The sequence below is a fragment of the Barbatula barbatula genome, assembly GCF_947034865.1.
Source record: "Barbatula barbatula genome assembly, chromosome: 2".
Taxonomy (NCBI): domain Eukaryota; kingdom Metazoa; phylum Chordata; class Actinopteri; order Cypriniformes; family Nemacheilidae; genus Barbatula; species Barbatula barbatula.
Genome location: NC_136767.1, coordinates 23610218 through 23627748, shown reverse-complemented (window position 1 = coordinate 23627748; position 17531 = coordinate 23610218). Strand labels below are relative to the sequence as shown.

At 36.9% G+C, this 17531-nt stretch overlaps 1 protein-coding gene across 5 annotated transcripts; it reads right to left on the bottom strand.

Annotated features, from left to right (window-relative positions):
* Window positions 1-382: 382 nt before the first annotated feature.
* LOC306891118 (selection and upkeep of intraepithelial T-cells protein 3-like) lies at window positions 383-11624 on the bottom strand. Of its 5 annotated transcripts, XR_013786321.1 has the most exons (8): window positions 11329-11624; window positions 6149-6186; window positions 5048-5380; window positions 4019-4191; window positions 3652-3712; window positions 1838-1984; window positions 1691-1742; window positions 383-979 (listed from the first exon to the last, which is right to left on the bottom strand). XR_013786321.1 is itself a non-coding variant. In XM_079451142.1 (7 exons), the coding sequence occupies exons 2-7, from the start codon at window positions 6177-6179 to the stop codon at window positions 3089-3091; spliced, it is 759 nt and encodes a 252-aa protein (XP_079307268.1). In that variant the 5' UTR covers window positions 6180-6186; window positions 11329-11624; the 3' UTR covers window positions 1985-3088. The 5 variants fall into 5 exon arrangements, 3 of the variants coding, with proteins under 3 accessions (XP_079307268.1, XP_079307269.1, XP_079307267.1); XM_079451142.1 differs by lacking the exons at window positions 383-979; window positions 1691-1742; window positions 1838-1984 and adding exons at window positions 1985-3102; window positions 3217-3363; XR_013786322.1 differs by lacking the exons at window positions 383-979; window positions 1691-1742; window positions 1838-1984 and adding exons at window positions 1991-3102; window positions 3217-3363 and having other exon boundaries at window positions 3620-3712.
* Window positions 11625-17531: the final 5907 nt, after the last annotated feature.

Here is a 17531-nt window from a genome sequence, read left to right as displayed (position 1 = left end):
CTTATTGCGTGGATTCAAAGTGGATAAAATATTTACGCACACACACTCACACACACACACGTCCAGCTACAATAATCATATTAATTTGAAACAGCAACCCAGAAATTGGTCACAAGCATTGATTAAAACAATGATGACAAAAATAATAACAAGTAACTAGAGAAATTCTTACTCAATTAAATGTAAAAGTCACAATTTGTAAAATAACTTGAGTAAAAGTAAAAAAAGATGCAATGAAAAAACTACTCAAGTTGCTAGTTACTTAGTTACTTTGTGTCTAAAGGCCTAGTCATAAAATTAATATTAACTCCAATATTTTAATATGATATTTAATCAATATTTGTAATTATTTTTATAATAAGCAGATATCTTTACAATATACAAACAGAGACTAAAGCATAGATAAAAACACAGAAGAGACAAGCATTTCTGTGATGCGGGTTAAAGGGCTGATAAAAATGCTGTTGGAGATGCTATTCGGGAGCTCGAGTGTGGGTGACACGCTAAACGGCCGCTCGGGATGATTAGTGTCTCCGGACTGTGAAGACAGGTAGCCAGTTAAAGGGGGTATTACAAGGGTTAGTGAGTGAGGGCCTGCTTTGGTGGTTAGGAGAGCCCCGGACTGCTAAATGAGATTTGACAAACGGTCTTGTGGATTATTGGATGATATCCGGCCTGTGGATCTGAGAGACTACTCGAGCTGCGCCTTCTTTATATGGGTGCCACCAACCCCTGGATTATATCCTGACCCAGGCGGAGATCAAGCTCCGTGCCTCCTGTCTTCGGGATCTGGCGTCGAGGAGATTAAAGCAAGCCTTGACTAAAGGGGGGTAATGTGCATGGGCCATATGAGTGTTTTTATGGTTTTAATTAAATAAAGCTGTCATACTTATACCTGGAGTGTTTGGTCTCTGACTTCCATTTGCCTGGTTGTTACAAAATTATTCCGCCGCTACAGATGATTCAGACTTGCTGCGAACTGAAACAAATAATTTGAACTGATTCGTGAACCTATTCAACCGGGTTTGCACATTGTTCAATTAATGCTTTCAAAAGAATCTACTCAAATGAACCAATCACTCTGGAAATAAACGCATTTTATAATGCATTATTTTAAATTGAAGGAACGAAGGAACATTGCGCAGTGTAACGAAGTAAAAGTACAAATGTTCTATTTTAAATATTCTCAAGTAAGAGTTAAAGTACCCCCCTTTCATTTTACTTTAAAAGGAAACTTTTTTGCAAAATGTTACCTATAGTAGGCCTAAATGTATCGCGTTACTACCCACCCCTGGTGCATAGATAATGCCTAGGAAGACACTCCTAATGTTCAATGGTCTCAGTAGTTAGACTTGGCAGATGCATTCTTGAAAATGTTAAGCTACCAAAAGATTCATAACCATGGACTTCCTTGTGATGTGTCATCTTTCATGGCTTAGCGATTGCTGCTTTTGCCAGGCTGTGGCCACAGACACATCTTAGACTGAATACATTCTTCATTAAGGATAAGCTCTATACTCAAAGTCTCAATGAGTAAGACTTTATTGAAGATGAAAAAAGTGTCGTGGTCAGTACACATTAGATATGTGCTAGGATCTCATTTACAAAAAATGCAATGTGTTGCATCTGGCAGAATAGTACTAAAAGTATATTAACCACCTGCCAGTCCATCTAACTAGCTAACAGTTACCAGTTTCTGCTCCATAAACAAATTCCTCTTGGATGGGCACATTGGTGGGAGCCTTTAAGAAAAGAAAATGTGAATACGTAGGGAGAAAATATTAATTACTGAAATATGAATAATTCTAAATTCTTGTAAAAAAATTTACCGTCTCACCATGTTGAGCTTGTCTCTTCAGTTTAGGTTTTATTACAGTTTTTCCTTAGAGTCCTAACCACATTCCCATTTCTGTCCCTTCGCCTCCACTTCACTGTCGTGGGATGTGGTTTAGACAGACTTCTTGGTTTGATTTTTTTCCTTTTTCTAAATTGCACACAGTAAAAGTGGCTTTTAAAAGTATAAAAGTATTCTGCTAGTCGTTCCTCAATTATATATTAGACTAACTATTCATCTGTAGATTTATTTTATAAAGTATTTGACCGATAGATATAAGTGAAAAATAAATCAGTTTTAATTTTAAGTTTTTCAAGATACAGTTTCTAAAGTTACCTTCAGTGGAAGTTTAACGGGAGGGTTTTTCGTACAGTGTGGACGCATACTGTGACTTTGGCATGTAAATACTACACAAAATGAAAATGCTAACTATATATACGCAGTAGTAAGATACTTTTGTGTGTATGATTCCCAGGGAACTGAACAACACACGTATGCCAAATGCAAAAAAGTTAATCTGTCTAGAGATACTGTTTATGTGTAGTATGATACACTTAAACAAATTTTTCAAGCAACAGGGTTTAAACTCAGACCTTACACAACACCTCAAGGGACTGGTCTTCTTCGAAACGGCTACTTCTAAATTATGTTGTATACAGGGGCTTAACAAACACTTCAGAATGAAATGGATAATCAATTTACCAAATCTCATTTTCTCATATGTCTGTCTTATCTGAGTAGCATATTTGTATATTAGGCTACTGCATTTCAGAAGAAATCAGTCCACAATTACATTTTTTTACACAATCATACAGTAACTTGATAAAGCCCAACAGCATATTACTGATATTACATTGATTTATTTGGCAAAAGCTTTCTTCCAAAGCGACATAAAAATTAGAGAGAATTTTACATATTGTGAATATAGTCAATAAGCATAGTATACAAAGCCATGTTCATGTTTAGATGCGGCTAGAGTAGAAGATAGAGAGATTTAAAACAGCTTTTTATAAATTTGTATAAATAGAGTTAGTCAGGTGAATAAAGAACAACAATTGCATTTCAATTGGATGCAATGGTATGACTGAATGATTGGGCCCACAAATCTGTGTATATTGAGAAAATTAATCCTAGAGGAACCCTTGCGGTCAGTTGATGTCTCGCCTCTCAAGAAATCCTTGAATGATCTGCCTCTAAGATACAAAGTTGAACCAGTTCCAGTGATCCCCAGTTTGGAGAGTGTAGACAGCAAAATCAGTATCTATGAACTACAATCATAGTATAACAATTATAATTGCAACATGGTTTATGTTGGTAGTAATTTAGCAGTTCCACACAATTATTTTTATGTACAGTAACTCTTTAAACTGTGTGAAGCTCACTGTATAAAGATTGATCCTTTTTGAGATTTTCAACGTCTTTTTGAAGCTGCCAAGTTTTTTCATATAGTTCCATTTTTAGTGCAGCCAGTTGATCTTTATGTTTTTTTTCGACATTTGTGACTTTTTCAGCAAGACATGCCAGTGTTTCTTCAAGAAAACATAATTCATACAATTTTACAACTTCCACTTTCTAATTTCAAGCACCGATTTTATAAAAGCTTAATCATATAACAATTTATATTCATGCTTTTTGTATTGAATTTACAAGTAATTAATATGACTATACATACAGAATTAATCCAGTAATAATTATATATATATATATATATATATATATATATATAAGTCTACTATTGCGTGTTTTTTAAATCATTTTAAAGCAACAAATATTATTTTGCTCTACCTAAACTTGAGGTTAGATATGAGGTGGTTTACCAGCCAAAACAGCAGATCCTTCCATTTTCAGTCTCTCCTCCGTATGCCATATTCTGTTCACCTGTGAAAGGGTAGAATTGCAAGGGAGTGTGAAAGTAACTATATGCTATTACTAAGCTATTATGAAACATTGAAATCAAATTCTCTGTTAAAATGTCTGTTGATGTCTCCTTATGAATCACTGAAAGCAGATTTAGAAGACATTAACATCTGTGAAATTAAGGAGTTGAGTGATTTCACTTTTACGTCCAGTTAATCCTTTTTGAATAAAAGCAAAACACTATAAAATGTATGTTACTTTTTAAGGCTTCATCTTAAGCTCTTAAGACTTATCAAATAAGCTTGATTACAATAAAGCTGCACTTACTTTCAGGAAAGTGATACGTGATGCTACTGCTGCTGCTGCTGCTGGTGCTGCTGTCACTACCATTGCTATTTCTACTGCTACTTTCGCTCCTATAGCTGCTAATACTAGCAGTATAACCAATACTCCAGCTGTTGCTTTAAACACCATGTGCTTGTACCTGTACAAGAAGCTTTCTGTTGACAAAATGTTTTGTCACAAAAATTAATATATGTATACATATAAGCATTAAGAGTATAAATAACATTAGCATACAAATTATATTTTTCAGACATCATACGGATGCTTGATTGGGAGAATTTGTAAACTAAGGTAACACATTGAATGTTCCTCAAACAATACGTTTGTTGTCAAATCTAATGTTCGGTTGTATAGGCCACATTATCCTGTGAAGATTTAACCGGTCCAAAAAAAATTTAAGGTGCCCCAGAATCAAAAAGTGCCCCAGAACTGCTTTTTGTCCTACATTCTTAAAAATGTCTTCTTTTATGTTTAACATGAAAAAATTATGAAGTTTTTTACAACTAGTCAATGGGGGGCAAACTCTGTCTGGTTTTAAGCATACTTCCAAATATATGTTTCTGTGTTCATCAGAACAAAGACATTTAGACAGATTTAGAACAACTCGGTGGTGAGTGAATGATGACAGAAATTGTATTTTTGGGTGAAGTATTCCTTTAAAGCCTATACTAAGGGTTTCTTTGAATAATACATTTCAGATCATCACATTACCAGCTGGTTTTCTAAAATGGGCATAATGTTTAGGCTCATCGGTGTGCACATTACTAATGAAAGACAGCAACAATCTTGAAGACACAAACTATTTAGCCTATTTTATTCTAGAGGTCAAGAAGGTCATGACTATCACTTCATCACTGTTTAAGTGTATACAAAATTTTGTAAAATTATAAGTAGACCTCATGGGTTGAAAGAATCACTTTAATTAATGATAAAATTATGGATTTACAAGTGACTATTTTTGTACCAATAAATTAAAATAATAAATAATAAAGGTAATATTACAATACTAACGTTTTTCAACTCTTACTGTTATCTCCTCTGTTCTTGTTCCATTGGTGACCTGACACATGTAATCTCCATTATCAGACTTTGTGAAGGGTTGCAGCGTTAAGGACACATTACCTCTCTTTAGCTCATTAGGTAACAGACTCACTCTGTTCTCATAGTCCTTTCCCTTAATCACCTGTCTTTTCTTATATAGACAAACACAGTCTGTCTCCTTAAACCATCTGATCTCCATGTCCATAGCACCATGTGGTGACCCAGGTGACAGGAAACATGGTACAGTGACATCAGGCCCCAGTGTAATCTGATTTTTTTCGAGAGTTATAAGGTGAAAAACATCTATGATGTAAAAAAAAAAGAAATATCATATCATCATAAAAGTACTTTTACTAAACTACTATTTTGTTACTGTGGAAACCAATTTCTCTTTTCCAAGATAACTGCACATAATATTCATTTTCAGTGTTAATAATGCCAAAAGCTATTGCCTCTCATGTGTCCTTAGACAACAAAGAACTAAGTTTGAATACTTCTTGAATGTCACTGGATATCTTTCCCACAAACATTGCATAATTCTGTTAATCAATTTATTATTTGAATCATTGTAGAATTATATTTATATTTTATGAAAAACAATGATTTTAAGAGTCACAAACTATTTTGGTCTGCCTGAAAATACGTGAAAATATGTTTTATTAGAATAATGTGCTATAATATAAATAATACATTTAATGGTATAAATTAGATATACATTATAGTTCTACTACAAAGGTTATTGTTATAAATGAATGCAATGTAAAATGATGCAACAAAGTGGTATTGTCTGATGATCTAACACAGATAGGAGTGTGGAGAAAATGAAATTTTATAATAGGCTCAAATGAGTTTCTAATGTTTTTTGTTGCGTCGCGCTGGTTATGCCCAGGGCAGACACGGTGTAAGAATAGTCTCAGTGGGCCCCTTTTAAACAATTCTGTAAGAGCAAAGTAACCCCTCTACACAGAAGATCTTTCCATAATGATGACACACAAAAAATTGTTTTGAACGTCTAGTTGCTAAATATGGACCTGAATGTCTTAGTGATGAAATGTATTCTAAAAAACTTACATTCAAATGTAGTGCTGCTCCAATTTCCCATTTTCGTTCTTAAACAAAAAAAGAACATATTTACAAAAAATTCAGCCCAACCTTTACATGCATTCATTCTCATTGTGTTTAACTTTTATATTTTGTTTCTCTTAAACAGCACTATACAATTCCCACTACTGAAGAATTTTGTTGTGTATCCGCTTACTGTAAGTCAGACCACAGCTTCCGGGTCCAAAATGCCAATGTGCCCTCAACGCACAAATGAATGTACGTTTTTAAAGTCATAAAATCATGCTTATATGTTTATGAAAACCACAAAATCATTCAGACATTGCAACATGTTATATAAGTGTGTGTGTGTGTGTTTCGCCAATTAAGACGCTCCAAATGAGTGCTTTAATCATGTTTTCATGATCGGTTTAAATCTGCTAGCATAGTGGCTAATGTTTATGCACTTTATTTCGGTAATCTGCTGCTACATACATGTATAATAAAATAAGCTGTCGTGTGTGATTATTACAGGTCCATATCACTAGCACAATGTCATGTCTTAGTGTTATGCTGCTGTATTTATGTATATGTCGTTAAATATTTATACTATACTAGTGGTGTTCAAACTGTACATTGTTGTATTATTTGCAGAAACTACATCATATGCTCAGAAGTTTGCTGCATAAAAAAGGCAAAGAATCATCTGATGACTCCACTCCCTGACCAGAGTTCTGTAGCGTTAAGTAATATACAACACTGCCCTTCAGAGGGGAAATCCCCAACTATGATCCTAATGTAAAGAAAGTCACATTATAACTATAACCATGTTATTTTGTGCCCAAAGACATCTAAGCCCTGTGTCAAGTTTCCGGTGTCCTTCCTGTCACAAGTTTCTAGCCCCCTTGAAAGAGTCGTGACATTACCAAGTCTTTCTGGTTTCTGTTGTGTCACTTGGCGCCACGTATCCAGTCACGTCTCTTAGCCCCGCCCTCCTGTCTCTCGTAATCATGGCCATGGTGTTTATTCCTGTTACCTGCCTTTGTAATTATCCTTCGTTAGTTTTCCCTTACTTCATGCCCATTTGCTCTCTGTCTCTTGTCGGTTTGCTGTCATTAATTCCTGTCTTCCAGTTCATGTCAAATTGTTTGCATGGTCCTGAAGTTTATTGGTTCCGCTAGTTTATTCTTTGCTTTAGTGTATTTGTTTCCACAGTTTTGTTCCGCATTGTGGGTCTTTGTTTGTTTATACTTCGATAAATATTTTTGTTAACCGTTTCCTGCCTGCGGTGGGTTCTGTCCATCCCGACCGTGACATCCTGGGCCTGCTCTGTGACATGGACTGTGAAATCAGAGTATGCCATCATTGCCATTCTTTTGTTGATGAGGTAGCCTACTTCTAGAAGATATACAAATATTTTTGACAGCTGTAATAGCCCTTTTTAACGGTTTCTCCAATATAAATAACTTGCAATATCTGAGGCTTTATTTTTGGGTTTGCAGTCAACATCCATCAAGATGCCTGAGGGGACAACACAGACCAAGTTCTCATGTTAGGTATGAAAATGAGTTTGTGATAGTATGTTGTTGTATTAAATGCCATAAATTGGCTGTGTTTTGTTCATATTTTGCTTTCAGGATGGTCAGTATTGAGGGCTTAGGTCTTCTATCAAGCTATCCATTTATGTCTTCGTCAGTGCTTTTGCTGTCTTTTTGTCTCAGTTTGTGTTAATCTGGAGTATCGGGGTGATGGTACAGAGGTGAATGTTGAATACTTGAGCTATTTTCTAGGTAATGGTACCTTTTATTTATATATATACGAGTAATCCTTACATTGCCTAATAAAGAGACAACATTCAGAGTAAAGAGCTTTGCCGAAGTCTCCTATTGTAACACTTCCGTTTGTCCCTAGTCCTCTTTTCCCTGTTTTTGCCCAAGGATGTTACTTTCATCAGAGCACAGATTCCTCTGTTCTCAATCACCTGAGTTCTGATAACAGTCTGCACCCAATTCCCCAGGGACTATATATATACTCACCACCTTGTCGATTATTGTTTCTGTTGTTCTAGTGTCTCTTGCCTGTTATCTTGGAATATCAGTTTTTGCCTATCGATCTCTGGATTATCGCTTATTTAACTCTGGTGGAGTTTTCGCTATGTCGAGTCAATGACTGGAACTCTGTTCTCATCTGTCCGACCGCAAAGCGTTACACCTATATCAAAGCGTTGATACCTAAGTGTCACAGGGATGTGTTTTTATATACAAACCTGGTTCCATTGCCCCCAATTTTCTTTTTAATGGGATAAATTACATAAGGTATGTGGTTTACAAAACCTGTAAATATTTTCACTTATGACATACAACACACAAGCTTGCAATTTTTTTTAAAACTGTAAAAAACTTACTTGCTTACAAGTGAAAATTGTTTTTAAGACGTGGTGGTGGTAGTACATAATGTTGAGTTATTGTTGAATACAACTTATTTTTTAACTGTGATATTTAACTTAATTTAATATAATAAGTTATTGTAATGTCACTTAGCCCTGTATGTATGCTTCATGTGTTTATAGTGATGTTCTATGCAATAACGAAGTCAATATGTTGTGATGTTTTTGAGAGGTGCAGAATGCAGTAGTCAGAGCTAATACCAAGCTATCTTTAAATGTGTGCCCTTGTGTCACGTGGTAACACGTTCGTAGGGTTTTATGAACTTTCTTTGGCTTGCTGTAATGGCGCCCTCCATGGAGACATCAAGAAAAAGGTGGATGGGCAAATGAATATGCAAATGTGTCATATGGTGTAATAATCTTTACATTAATATCAAGAAACACATACACTTTCACATAGAAATTTTACTTTTGCAGCGTTTTTGTTTAGGTTAGCCTACGTGACTTTTCAGGGCCCGTATTCCCAAAACATTTTGGAACAGAAAGAAATCTTAAACAAAAAGAAAAAGGCGGGGTGTGAAGCTCCTCGATCGCCACCTGAGGGAGCCATCTCCTGAGTATTAACTTCTATCCGGACTTCAATTCCCATAAACCCACATACCGGAACTGATTGCACTTGCACCTGAACCCCATTGGACTGCCTATTTAAACCTCTCATTCATTCACACTCATTGCGAAGTCTTATTTTTTTTCCTGGCATTGTTACTGAGTGTTATTGCTGGCTTTTTATTCCGTGTCTATCTTGGAGAGCCGATTGATGCCTGCCCTGATTATCTGCCTGTATTTTGACTACGAGATTGCCTACCCTTACATTTGTGTTTGCTGGAGATTGAGCCTGCATGTACGACCACAAGTGTGCAAATGGATCCTCAACCGTCTGGCGGGGTTGACCTCGTTGCTTTGGATGATGTCAGCAAATTTACTGTATGACCACAGTGATTGGCTGATAGAGGATTGGTCTCTGTCAGTCTTTTAATCATAGAAATATTATAGAATGAGATCTCATGCTGACATATTTAAATTAAGATCTTAAAATAAAAACGTAGTCAACTTCAAGTAAAATATTTAATATATAATTATATTCGAATAATTTTTTTTAAATGTTTAAATTAAAGAGTTCATTTACAAAAAGAGATCAATTCAAAATTCTACTTTTAAGTGTGCATTCCAATTAATATTAATCAAACTGTTTATTGTTTTTTATTAAGTAACAATAACTTTAAGAAATACAGCTAACAAATACAATAAAACACAATAAACATATGATAACACAATAAACAGTATGATTTTCAAATTATAAAAAAATAAGTTATATTTTGCAAATAAAAAATAATTCTGCTAATGTAACCCACCCAGCACCAGATGTCATTTAGACGTCTTTTTTGGGCTAAATCAAGTCAGCCCGTCCTTTAACGTCTTTTAGCCCAAAAATCGACATCCAAATGTGGTCTTTTTTTGGTCCGTCTAAATTTGGTCCAAATTTAGCCCAAAAATCGACGTCTTTTTAAAGACTTGAAAAAGACGTCTTTTCACCTTTCACTTTTCAACCATATTTGGACGTGGTTTGGACGTCTGGCAGTGACGTCTTTTCGACAACTTTTTGCTTGGTGGGAAGCATTTTGCCTGTCTCATAAATAGTTAGCAGAATTAATTGGTCTTTGGTTAAGCTCATTGTCAGGAAATCTTTCTAAAAGGTTTACGTTTCAAGGTAGACTGCCAGTGTTACAGCCATTTTAGGATTGTTGTGAGTTGATCTTAGTGATTTTGGAGTCCTCTTTACTACCCCTATCTTACATGTTTAGTTTTAGCGCTACAACGCTTTGTGAAATACTCTTAGCACAAACATTTAGGAGACCTAAAATTGGGACAGACACACCGATTATTTTTAAGAGTTTCTCTTAAATCAGCTTGTTAGGAACTACTTTTAGCCTTAAGATGCTTTGTGAATACGGGCCCAGGTCATCTTAACTAATAGCTATTATGGTATGTTTATCAATTATATTTTAATTGTTTTTTATGTGTCTCTATATTAAACTTGTCAACTTTATATAGGGGACAGCTGGAATGGTGGTAACACGTTTCATTTGTAATACTTCCACTTTCTACACATTCTAGCTTAAGTCCTTATTTAACATGTAAAGAAAGTAGTGCCCTGTGTAGACATCATGTAGCATATTTTAGATTGGACTTTTTTTAAGTTCCCTTATTTATTTGCATGAAGGCTGTGCCTGCTTTGTATAGTTAAACTCATTTAAGATAAACAAGATTTATTAGGTCTTTTGCGAAATGTTATTTTTGAAGTAAGTTCACTTCATTTATTTGTATGATGGCAGTGCCTTCTTTGTGTAGTTAAACTAATCAAAGATAAACTAGATTCATTATGTTTTGTGCTGATGTTTCATATCTGTTTGTTAAAGGGGTAAGCTAGTTCATGGCTAGACAACTCTAGGCTGGTTACAACACATAGACAAACATACAAAAACACAAAATTATATTATGCTTTATATTATGATGGTAATTAAATTGTTGATTGTTTATGCAGCTGTTTTGCTGAACACACTCTCACACCAAGTATGTTGTCAGTGTTGATTTAGCTCATTGCACCTTATTGGACATGCTTTTATTTTTAGATAAGACTTTTGTGTTGCAACTAACCAAGCAGTTACAGTAACCAGTACAGGTTACAGTACAGTAAGCAAGACATTTATTCTTGACGCTATAAAAGCATCTACTAAATGCTTAAATAAATGTAAACTTCTCTTACCTTTCTTGTTTTTCACACACCTGTATGGTGCCTTGGATGGAAATGTTTAACAATTGAATATTTTGTAGAACCCTGTCTTACTCCTGCTACCTGATCACCAAATAGTTAGTCAAGCAGTCATTTCTCCGACCACACCCCTCCAATGACTCTATCAATATTAAAGGGCGCGTTCGAAGAAAATGTAAATAACTACAGAAGAGCACGCTTTTTGTTCCATTGGCTTTCATTAATTAAGTGAATGTGTTAGACCAGAAACACAGGCTCATCCGCAAAACTTTTGCATGTAGCTGCGTTTCAAAGTTCAAGTTTGGTGAACTCTGGCTGTTTTCACGCCATGCTATAATTACAGTAATAAAACATGTAAAAGCACTCACGTCCTCGTACACGTCCTCATGGAGCTTGCAGTTAGCTTGTAGGCTGGGAGTTTTCTGTAAATTATAGCTTTATAGCTTGTACAAGAGCACACACTATTAGTGATAGTCGGACAGATGAAGTAATCAGAAATGGACTGCCTTATACACCTTCTCCACAGATAGCATCACATCTTTAACCCTCAGTAACAAGCCTATACAGAAATTAAAGTTCCCCATTATGAAATCACGAATGTGTTGCACTTTTTGCCGCCCCAAGGCGGCGAGAACCATGTAGGTCAGATGCTAACTAAGATGAAAGACGTCACCTGACGTTTACAGGAATTTGTTCATTAAAAATGTTTAGAAATATTATGGTCATGGATGCATTTGGAACTATAGATTTATTTAATAGGCACGCTATATATTGCTTGATTCTTTTATAAGGTATACTTTAAAATCAATATGAATGTTACATTTACAAAAAATATGTGTTCATGCACCTTCTACGTTTATGCTGTATAATTTAAGTACAGTTATGGCTCTAAAACCAAAGAACTCTCTGTAGATCTTTGTAATCTTATCGTTGAAAAGCATTTTGATGGGAATGGTTATAGGCGTATTTCCAGAATGCTGAATGTTCCTGTGAGCACTGTGGGGGCCATTATCCGGAAATGGAAAGAGCATCAGTTCACCATAAACCCGGCCACGATCAGGTGCTCCACGTAAGATCCCTGTCCGAGGAGTCCAAAGAATAATCAGGAGAGTTCTCCAAGAGCCAAGAACCACTCGGGCAGAACTTCAGGAAGACCTTGCATCAGCAGGTACTGTTGTTTCAAAGAAAACTATAAGCAATGCAGTGAACCGCCATGGCATCCATGGACGCTCACCACGCAAGACTCCATTGCTGAACAAAAAGCATGTTGAGGCTCGGTTAAAGTTTGCGAAAGAGCATTTGGAGAAGCCTGTGGATTACTGGGAGACTATAGTATGGTCAGATGAAAGCAAAATGTTTGGAGAAGAAATGGCACTGCCCACCACACCAAGAACACCATACCAACAGTTATGTTTGGGGGTGGAAGCATTATGGTTTGGGGCTGCTTTTCAGCAAGGTGTACTGGCAGACTTCATATTATTGAAGGCAGGATGAATGGAGAAATGTACCGGGACATTCTGGATAAAAATCTGCTGCCATCTACCAGAAAGCTGAAAATGATAAGAGGGTGCACATTTCAGCAAGACAATGATCCCAGACACAAGGACCAAGGACACAATGAAGTGGTTTCAAAGAAAGAAAATCAAGCTGCTCGAATGGCCCAGTCAATCACCTGACCTTAATCCCATAGAAAATCTATGGAGATAACTGAAGATCAAAGTTCATAAAAGAGGCCCGAGGAACCTTCAATATTTAAAGACCAATTGTGTGGAAGAATGGGCCAGAATCCCTCCTGAGCAATGGAGACGACTGGTCTCTATATACAAGAGCATCTAGAAGCTGTAATCATCAACAAAGGCTTTTCTACAAAGTATTAAATAAAGTGTGTTCAATACTTATTCCCTGTGTCATTTCACTTTATTTATTATGACTCAGCTTCTATTTATTATGACTCAGCTTCAATTTAAGTCCACAAGACTGAAAGTCCACATGAAGTGCGCCATTTGGGACAGGGCCAATGCCATGTTTGGAACTAAAGAGTTCTCCATGACACAAGTTACTTCCGCATAATCGCATTCCATTCTTCCGAAGGACATATATGTGAGTGTTGCAACTGTTTTTCAACAGCTCTGTGAATCATGTTAACAGTTTAGACTTACTACTGCTTGCAATTGCCATCTCTCTCCTAAATAAAACCCATTTTCTTAAAGTAAGTGGGAAAGCAGAATGATTTCATGATCACTTCATAAATGTGTGAGTTTATTTCTACCCTACAGTAGATTCTGCTGTTAAACACACACTTGATGTTGTGTTTTACCTGTGCCCTCCTTAATTGAGAAACATTCAGATTCTTGAGGTTAAAGGTTGAATCAAATACTCTGAATAAAACACAGGGATACATCTCCATATGTAGAAAAATTGACATGAGCTTTGTTTAATATTTGATTTTAATAGTGCTACTGGACTGATAAAACAGACTACTTTTTAAAATATAAAAAGAGACAACTACAGAGAGCATTAAAACATACATTCTCTTTTTATGTTTTAACAGCTGGCAAAACTGCTTGATTGTACCGCTTTGTGAGTAACAAAGTATAATAATCTGTACAGGTATTTGAAAAAAGACATGTTTTGTCTACACATCCAAATCCGAAGTAAGCATGTACATCCTTGTTATGCTGGATAAGGAATTATCTCTTAGGACATGTTTAATGGTTTATGTTTAAATTTGATTTAATTAACTAATTCATTATGCATAAGGGACTTTTATGACAAATCAAACAGAGAATTTAGTTTTATCTCATTATTAGACACATGTACATTTACAGTATTTATTCTGCAGTTGACTGTGTGATATGATCTGCGACCACTTAATTGTGCTTCATGTAAGGGATGCTTTACCCTTATATAAAGCACCTAAAAAATTTTCAATAACATTTTTTGTTAAAGAAAAATTACTTTGGAAGAATTGTGCTAATCCACACATACTCAAATGTATCACCTGTCATCTTTTCAACCTTAATCAGGATTTCTCTTCATTGCTGATTCATAAAGGTCCCATTTGTCGAGATAATTTCTGTGAGTTCGGAGTTGTTATTTTTTCAGTGTCTCTAATTCTCTGTTCTTCTCCTCCATCTGTCTGTTAAACTCCTCCTGCATCTTTGTTTTTGAGATAAGAATGTTTTTTGGAGCTCTGGCATGATGATCTTCATGAGATTTCTCTCTGTCTCCACCCTGATATCTCCTTCATACATCTGTCTGATCTCTTCCATCTCCTGTCTGTGTCTCTCCTCGATCTCACTCTTTTCCCTCTCTCTCTCTTCTTTCAGTCTGTTAATATTTCTCTCCAGATCTGTTCTATTCTGCACTTCTGTCTCCAACTCTCTCATTAGTTCTTTCTTTTTCTCTTCATCTCTCTCTTCTCTCATCTTTCTCTCTAGTTCACGTGTTCGCTCGTTGAGTTGTTTGATATCTCCTTTATGTTCCTCAATCAAGCCCTCTATCTTTCCCAGAGAGTTTTGCACCTCATTTTCAATTTTTTCCCTCAGCCTGATCTCTTCTCTCTCTTTTGTCTCCTCTCTGTCTCTCATGATCTTTCTCTCCATTGCTCTGATCTAAGACTCTACCAGAAGGATATACAGAAGGTGCTCAAATTTGTTGGTACACTTACAGCTCATTGAAATAATGCTTCATTCCTCCTGAAGAGTGATGAAATTAAAAGCCTCTGGCACTATGGGTGAAAACAGTGATTGAAATCAATATGGGGTTTGAAGTGAGTAGAACTTTGTTCAACAGAGGATTTCCAAGAACAGGAACTTGACATTTAACTTTTTGAGTTTTCTTATTAACACACATGTTTGGTTTGGGGCTTTATATTGGACGCCTGATCATTCTGAATGCAAGTGTTGCAGCACATCTGACCTGTTCATGAGTTTGCCTCGCAGATAATAAGGTGGGACGGATAATATGCATATTTGGCGTGCTGTCCCAGGGTGAAGGCTCCGAGCTCGTGATTCTCCCAGAACTCGGAGCACCTGCCCCTTGACTGGGGAGAGGGCCCCGGGCTCGGTGTGTGCCCATGCTAAGGTGCTGAGGTGCTGAGGTGCTGAGGTGAAACTGGCAATTGGTGTGGAGAAGGGATGTTGCGAGATATTTGGAAGAATGGAGGCAAAGCTGACTATTTATAGGGCTGATAGATTGATTGCTGTGATTGCTAATCGAAAGCAGTCGAGTTAGTTATCTGCACGTGCTCCTCCCAAACCCTGTTAAGAAAACATCATTTCAGGAGTTCGCTTCACAGATAATAAGGTGGGATGGACAGTATGCATATGCAACTGGTGCGGAACAGCAGCCTGAGTAACGTATCCCCAAAGAGGCGGGCTTAAATTGGCCCAGCTTGGGGCATCGTGTTGGGTAGTGTCTTCTACAGCTGCGAAAGAGCTGGCCCCTGCGGGGCTGCTGAGGCTGTGATGGTGGAGATGCAAGCTTTTTCTAGAACATGGTTGCTGCGACAATGGAGATAGGTCACAAACTTTTGCGGGAGCAGATGAGGCTGTGTTAATGGAGAAGCAGGGTTCCTGCTGGGCCATAGGCCCTATTGAATTGGTAATTACTGAGCGGTGGACTGTAGAAGTGAGGGAAGTGGTGGGGGAGGAGGGGATGTTTCTGCAGCGACTGGGCTTGGGACAAGCAATGTCTACAGCGGCAGACCTTGGGCTGGTGTCTGCTGCGGCAGATCGTGGGCTTTTTCGAAGTCTGGCAATGGATGAATGGGATACTGTAGGTAGCTGTAGTATGGGCAAATGGAAGCAGGGGAAGCAGCCAGGGTCTGCGCCGTTATTGGAGGCAGCCTCGCACTAGAGTTCGACGGAGGGGCAACCGGCCATGGGCAGGGCAAGTGATTAACGGAGGAGGAAGGAAGGTGGCCGCCGGAGCCAAGAACAATCTCAATACAAAAAATGCTGTTATATCTTCAAATTGCTCTGTGCATCTGTATGAGTTGAACACAATTAATCATACCAGAGTTAACATTTGCAGCTGGGGTCATGAGTCCAAGGTGCAGTTTTGTTCGGGTTGGCAGACGAGAGACGAGGGAGATCTTGCTATTAAGCGGCGGTCGAATACACTGATGCATACCGCTGTTATTGTCAACTTAAAAGTGACGGCTGCATGCATTATTTTAGGCAAGATGTGTCTAATCTTGTAAAAACACTTTGAAGCCACTCCTTTCAGTCAGAGCAGATCCCACCAACCACACTCTTGGCAAATATAACTACGCCTTTTGATTCTTTGCCAATTGTTTGATTATCCAAAACAATTTTGACCCCGTGTGGATACGTTTATGTAGTGCAGCGTCATGCATACTTGCAGTTGTAAAAACTTGGACAATTGTTAAATCCTATAATAGTTTTATACAGTACCTTTAAAAAAATGATAGCAATACATAAAGATCCCATCACAACGGTCTGATATGACCGGGGATTCTTTTACTTTTATTATATTGTAACATTCTTTTAAACCCCAAAAGGAGGAAACTTAGTTTCTGGGGTTTATATAATGGGTTTATATAATGTAATCTTTATTCATTTAAATGTTATAATGTCCTTTTAAAAAGTATCATGATCATTCAATACTATCTGGTACAAAGAACTGAATCTGTACTGAATCTGCTGCTGAAATATGTCCAAATGATGTTGATTTTTGATTCTCCCTGCATTACATCAATTTAGAGTTTTCATTCGTGTACATTAAAGAACGATAAAGAGCATAACGTCATAATGTTTCATTTGAAAGAGATGTTACTTTCACTTTACCCTCTCGGGCCATCCTAGAAATCTGTAAAACGACCATGACCCCCCGTGGCCACTGTTTGCTACTACACGATGATCCATGTTTAAAGGAATATATCGCCCAAACATTTAGTCATCATTTACTCACCATCCAGTTGTAACAAACCTGTATACATTTCTTTGTTGTGCTGAACACAAATGAAGATATTTTAATGAAAGTTCGTAACTAAGCCGTTTTGGGTCACCATAAACTCCCATAGCAGTCTTTTTGTCTTTTGTTTCAAACCTGTATGATTTTCTTGCAAAACACAAAAGAAGATATTTTGAAGAATTGGTAACTGAACAATGAGGGAACCCATTGACTTGCATTGGTAATCTTTCATTAGTTGCAAAAGTTATGGTATATAT

Excerpts from the sequence above, each read along its gene's own strand:
- LOC306891118 (XM_079451141.1), bottom strand. The coding sequence starts at position 6,179 with ATGGGAAATTGGAGCAGCACTACATTTGAAT. Across the intron at positions 5,381-6,148 it reads GAGCAGCACTACATTTGAAT|ATGTTTTTCACCTTATAACT; the intron begins GTAAGTTTTTTA and ends TTTACATCATAG. Across the intron at positions 4,192-5,047 it reads AACAGTAAGAGTTGAAAAAC|AAAGCTTCTTGTACAGGTAC; the intron begins GTTAGTATTGTA and ends TTTTGTCAACAG.